Source organism: Mus caroli, chromosome 5 (assembly GCF_900094665.2).
Source record: "Mus caroli chromosome 5, CAROLI_EIJ_v1.1, whole genome shotgun sequence".
Classification (NCBI taxonomy): Eukaryota; Metazoa; Chordata; class Mammalia; order Rodentia; family Muridae; genus Mus; species Mus caroli.
Window position 1 is genome coordinate 115,868,098 of NC_034574.1, and position 6,057 is coordinate 115,874,154.

General features: G+C 45.0%; 1 protein-coding gene across 1 annotated transcript in view; it reads left to right on the top strand.

The window, feature by feature from the left end:
• The first annotated feature begins 852 nt into the window (after window positions 1-852).
• Rnf34 (ring finger protein 34) overlaps window positions 853-6,057 on the top strand; it is a 21,326-nt gene continuing 16,121 nt past the window's right edge. Inside the window, exon 1 of the mRNA XM_021162770.2 lies at window positions 853-977. Coding sequence (XP_021018429.1) covers window positions 972-977 — 6 coding nt within the window. The 5' untranslated portion in view covers window positions 853-971. The remainder of the gene's footprint in view (window positions 978-6,057) is intronic.

Genomic DNA, 6,057 nt, shown 5'->3' on the forward strand with positions numbered 1-6,057 from the left:
GGCTGAAGAAATTTATACCATCTTTTGCCACTTGTTTTTCTGCCCCGACGTCAATTTGAAGGAATCATGTGAATTCTTTTAAAGGGTTAGTACTTGGGTAAATTTGAACATTACCTCAATTGGACACAGTCGTGGTGGAACACATCTTTAATCTCAAGCACTTGGAAGGCAGAGAGGCAGCATGATTTCTCTGAGTTCCAAGCCAGCCTGGTGTAAACTGGAAGTTCTCTGGCCAGGACAGCCAGAAAAAACCCTTGTCTAAAAAGAAAATCGCACACACACACACATACGAACTGAACGACAAAGAATTGGAATTGGACAGCCTTTGGTTCTTCAGCCGTTCTCAGTACATCTTCTAAAACTGGTTCGCCTTAGATCGTGCTGCCCCTCTTTCTTGAGGAGATCGGAGGTTCTCTTGGTGATGAGATCTAGAACATTCGGAGAATGGGTTAAGCCCGAGAGAGGCCCTGCTCCGCAGGTTAGAACAAAAGCTTCAAACGAACAAGTGTTTCCTACTTCACCACAAACCTTTTTCTGCCTCGGGCCGAGGGAACCTAGCCACCCAAAATAGGAAGCCAATTCAGCCTGAGCGGCTTTCTCTCTGACAGCCTGGGCGTCGCGTCACGCCCCGCCCCGCCCCTCTTCTCCCCACCCCGTCTCCCTCCGCCCCTCCCCTCTCCCCTTCGCTCGCAAGACTGCGCCCGAAACCCCGCCCCTTCCTCACCATTTCATTGGCTTTGGTGATCGGGCCCCCCGAAGACCCGCTTCGGATTGGTGGGCTCCGCCCGCCGCTCGACGTCTTCCCGGGGCGTGAGCCGAGCGTGTCCACGCCCCCTTACGTAGGGACGCTCAGTGGATCTCGGGAGGCGCCGCATTCGCCGCCTTAGAAGGAAGGAAGATCCGTTGTGTGAGGAGGCTGCTATGGTGCTGAGTTCCCGGGTAGAGCCGACCGAGCCGAGGCGGTCGCGGCCATGAAGGTGAGGGGCTGGTGGAGCCGGGAGGCTCTCCTCGCCTCTCCCGTACGCCCAGAGCGCTTCCTGTTTTCCGTCTCAGCGGTTACCCAGAGGGGCTTCCTGAGAGACCACCACGTAGCGGGGCGCCCGGCCCGGAGTGTGTGGGGGGCCCGACCGGTTCCAGCCGGAGAGGCCAGGCCAGCAGACCCTCCCGAGCTCCCACAGCGCCCTCCGGCGGCCTGGCCGAGGAGGCGGCGAGTGGCCCTGCGGTCTTAGCCCGCTGGGCCCTGTTCCCGGGGCCCTGTGCTCTTCTCGGGGGTCCCGAGCTTTTTTTTTAAGCCGCTAAAACCTCGGTGTCTCAGGCCATGGCTGTGCCCTCTGCCTCCCCCGAGTCCTTGAGCTAACCCAGACTTCGGGGGGTGCATCACGAGACAGAAGGCATAGAGAGCGCTGCGGGGTATGATGAGGCTAGGACCTGAGTAGCCCGACCAGAAATGCCAGGGGGTTGGGGTTGTCCTCCTTCAAGGAGTCCTTCCCGTGGGTTTAAATGTTGTGGCCGTGACCTAGAGCGCTAGACGTGTCTACATCGCCACTAGGTACGCAGCAAGTAATTTGGCAGCCTTTCTCCCAGGTGGGAGTGAGAGCGTGGGAGAATCACTGATAGAAGTTTCAGAAAAGGGCAGGTTTTGTGTGTGTGTGTTTGTGTGTGTGTGTGTGTGTGATTCTGGCCTACTTAGGGGAGATGAATTTTCTCAACCCCATCGCAGAGTTCTAAAGAGGCTGTGTACAGCAGTCAATTCAGGCATTGATTCATTTGCCCAAAATCAAGTCAAATGGCGTGAGTCAGAAGGTGGTGATGTCTTCCCTCACGGTGTTGTATTCATCTCGTGGAAGAAGTAAGTGTGTTGGCTTTGGGCTGCTAGATTGACGACCTTGCACAGAGTGTCAAAGATTTACTGTGGACGATTGAAGAGAGGGTCAAGTGGATAGAGAAATTCAGCAAGTGTTTTGCCCAGCACCTTCACTGCCTTAGTCAAGATGGGGTAGAGGTAATTCAAAATATTTCCCTGTTTAAGAGTTTGCCAGTTAAAAGAAAAGAGACCCTTAAGCATGGTGGCACATGATCAGCATTTGGGAGGTAGAGGTGGAGGTGGAGGATTGCTGCATGTTTGAGGCCAAGCAAGTGTTTTCGTGGAAAACCAACCAACAACAATCCCCTGAGAGATATATCTCAAGTAGCCACATAACAAACTGCAATAATGTAAGGTGTGTGTGTGTGTGTGTGTGTAAAAAACTCTCAAGCAAGAAAAATAACCATACCTTCAGTGTTGCATACCTGTGATCTCAGGCATTTGGGAGCTGGAGGCTGGAGTCAAGACAATTAGTTTTTCACAGGTATTCTTGGCTTTGTAGTAAGTTTGAGTCCAGCTTGCACTGCATGCGGTCCTATTTCAAAACATCAGGTCCCTTGCTGCTGGAATCCAGGCCGAAATTGGGAGTGGGTTAACTTCTTTGTTTTAAGATAGGGTCTCCCTGTAAATCCCTGACTGGCCTGGAATTGAGTATGTAGGCTGCTTCCTTCTCAATGTTTGGATTACAAATGTAGGATCTGGAATGGGTGACGTTTGAACTGGCGTTAAGGATGAGGATATTGTGAAAGCTTTAAAAAAAATGTTTTTAGGTTTATGTGTATGAGTGTTTTGCCTGTATATATATATATATATATATATATATATATATATATATATATACACACCATCTGCATGCCTGGTGCTCACAGGGATCAGAGGTGGCATTAGATCCCCTGGAACTGGAGTTACTAATGGTTGTGAGCCACCATGTAGGTTCTAGAAACTGAACTTAGGTCCTCTGTAAAAGCAAAACGAGTGCTCTGAGCTGCTCATCCATCTCTCCAGCCCTTAAGGTTTTTATTTTGTTTACAGTTTTTTATTTTATAGGTATGAATACATGTATATCTGTGCACCAGAAACATGTATCCTCAAATCCTGAACTGGAGTTAGATAGTTATGAGACACCATATGGGTTCTGGGAATCAAACCCTGGTCTTTGGGAAGAGCAGCCAGTGCTTTTACCACTGAGACATCTCCTATAAGAGTTTTGACTTCTCAGTTTAGTTATAAAATGTCACTGCAACTTAAGAATACTTTATTAAGCACCCTGGCAGTAGCTTATTTCCTGAAAATCATCATCTTTGCTGTGAGATCCAAAACCAGCCTTTATTTATCAAGGAAAGTAGATATGAAAGGAGAATAGGTACTGTGCCCAAACTTTTAAATAAGTGGTTTAAAAACAATGGTTTTGTATTTAAGTGAAAAAGAAAAGAAAGAAAAAGGATATTACCACTCCTAGGTGTGGAGAAGTGTATTGTAGATAAAAGGTAGAGCCTAGCCAGAGGCAGGGACATCTGGGAGAGTTCAAAGTGGACATGACCAGACTGAGCTGGACCCAGTGGGGGTGGGAGGAAAACCAATACATCAGCAAAGAGGCTCAAAGGTACATAGAGGGTGGGTAATTATATAGGGAAGGACAGCCTAGCCTCCTGGGCTTCGAGATTTCAGGGTAGGGTATGTAAGCCAGGAGGACCCTGTAACAGTAACTGAAGGATGATGGGAGAACCTGTTAGCCTAGTCTACTTTGATATGTTAAGGCCCCTCAGCAATTTATCCAGGGTTTAAAATCTAGCCCTTTCCTTTCCTTTCCTTTCCTTTCCTTTCCTTTCCTTTCCTTTCCTTTCCTTTCCTTTTTCTTGCTTCCTTTCTTTCTTTTTCTTTTTCTTTTTCTTTTTCTTTTTCTTTTCTTTTCTTTTTTTTTTTTTTNTTTTTTTTTTTTTTTTTGAGACAGGGTCTCATGGAGATACTAAGGAAAAATGGGGAGAATTACTCCATTTTTAAAAAGACAAAAATCATGTGTGTCTAGTGGCTCACACTTTTACACTTGTTATCCCAGCTCTTGGTAGGTGGAAGCAGGAAGAGATCTGTTCAAGGCCACCCTTCACTGCACAGCAACTTCAAGACCAACCTTGTCTATGTGAGACCCCCTGTCAAAAAATAGAGAAGGAAAGGAAAGGGTAATATGTATGACATCGAGCAGACATTATTGCAAGAGTTTATTAATGTGCGGCTCGGCAAGATGACTTCGTAAAAAAGCTCTTGCTGTGCAAGCCCAGTGGCCAGAGTTCGACTCCTACAACCCTTGTAAAGGTGGGAAGAGAACCAGCTTCACAAAGCTGCCCTCCCGCCCCCACCGCCGCCCCCACACAGGCGTGTACTTACAGTGCGCTTACAATAGGAAGAAATGTTCAGTTTTAAAGGACAGCATCTGTTTTGTGATGTAGGATTTCTTCCTTTGTAGTATCAGGTTAGATAGCTAGCATTAAAGCAGCGAGCCCCATGGATTTGTTTTGAAGCATCAGTTTCAGGAAGTAGCCTTTTCACATGCGGCTAAAGTTTGCATGCTAATTGTCTTTTTCTCTTAGTTCTGTTAGAAAATTTAACTGAAATTTAAATCATAGCGCATTTCATTTATATCTCTGTTGCTAAGATTCAAAACATTCAACACAAGGACATTCAAATTGTAGCATATTGGAATTGTCCAGAATTTATAACAGAAACCTGTAGTCTGTGAAGTAGATGGGTTCTTTGAGGAAGCTTTCACTAAAGCTATTGAAAAAGAATCTCAAGCCAGGGTGAGGCTGAGGCCTTTAATCCTAGCACTTGGGAGGCAGAGATAGTGGATCTATATGAGTTGAGGCCAATTTTGTCTACATAGTGAGTTCCAGTACACTTAGAACTATGTAGAACTCTGTCTCAAACACCAAAAATATAGGAAGTAGGAGAGAATTCATATCCAATTCTTTTCTAGCATCTTAGAATACTTAGTAAACATTAATATTTTCACATATGAAAGTGCTTGGTTCATCCTTTACTGGACAATATTATATTCCACTTGGAGTTATGACAACAAAACAGACATACTCTCTGGCATAATTTCTCTTTGTTTAATTGAAAGCCAATGACTTAAATCGTTTAGTTTTCAACAGTTCCATCCATTGTCTATCACCTCTTCCCCTCCCATTTCTGTCATTTAATCTTTCTAGAAACTACATTCTGTCGTTTGGCTGGTTAACATTACATTAGTGGAATCATTAATAGATATCATATTCTAACTCAGTATAGTGTAGGAGCCAACATTTGTAATTGCTTTTATTTGAGTATTTTGAAGTTTTTTTTTCCCCTACAGGGATTCTAAGTGTCTTTTTCTTTTTCTTTTTCTTTTTCTTTTTCTTTTTCTTTTTCTTTTTCTTTTTCTTTCTTTTTCTTTCTTTTTCTTTTTCTTTTTCTCTTTCTTTTTCTCTTTCTTTCTTTCTTTCTTTCTTTCTTTCTTTCTTTCTTTCTTTCTTTCTTTCTTTCTTTCTTTCTTTCTTTCTGTTTGTTTTTTCGAGACAGGGTTTCTCTGTATAGCCCTGGCTGTCCTGGAGCTCACTTTGTAGACCAGGGTGGCCTCGAACTCAGAAATCCCCCTGCCTCTGCCTCTCATGTGCTGGGACTAAAGGCGTGCGTCACCATGCCTGGCCTTATTTTTTTTTTTTTTTTAAGATTTTATTTATATGAGTACACTGTTGCTGTCATCAGACACCCCAGAAGAGGGCATCGGATCCCATTACGGATAATTGTGAGCCGCCATGAGTTTGCTAGGAATTGAACTCAGGCCCTCTAGAAGAGCAGGCAGTGCTCTTAACCGCCGAGCCACCTCTCCAGCCCCTCTTACGTGTGTAAGACATTGCAGTCATTTGAAAGCTGGCACTGGAAGAAGGCTGGGTCTGTGTTCTCAGAAACAATCAGAATACCCTTCCTCCTAGTTTTGTCGACTGAAGCTGTGTGTGCTGCAGACTGAGTATCTGAGCTGAATCTCGGCTAATCCAGTGCTTACAAAGTCAGTCATCTAGTGTAGAAACAAGTGGCAGTGCTTGACACTGTCAAGTCACTTTTAAAACTTATCTGTGGAAAGTAACAGTGTCATTTCCCACCTTGTTACCAGAAGTAGTTTTGGTCTAAGACAATTGAGCAGGAAGGGGTTAGAGTAT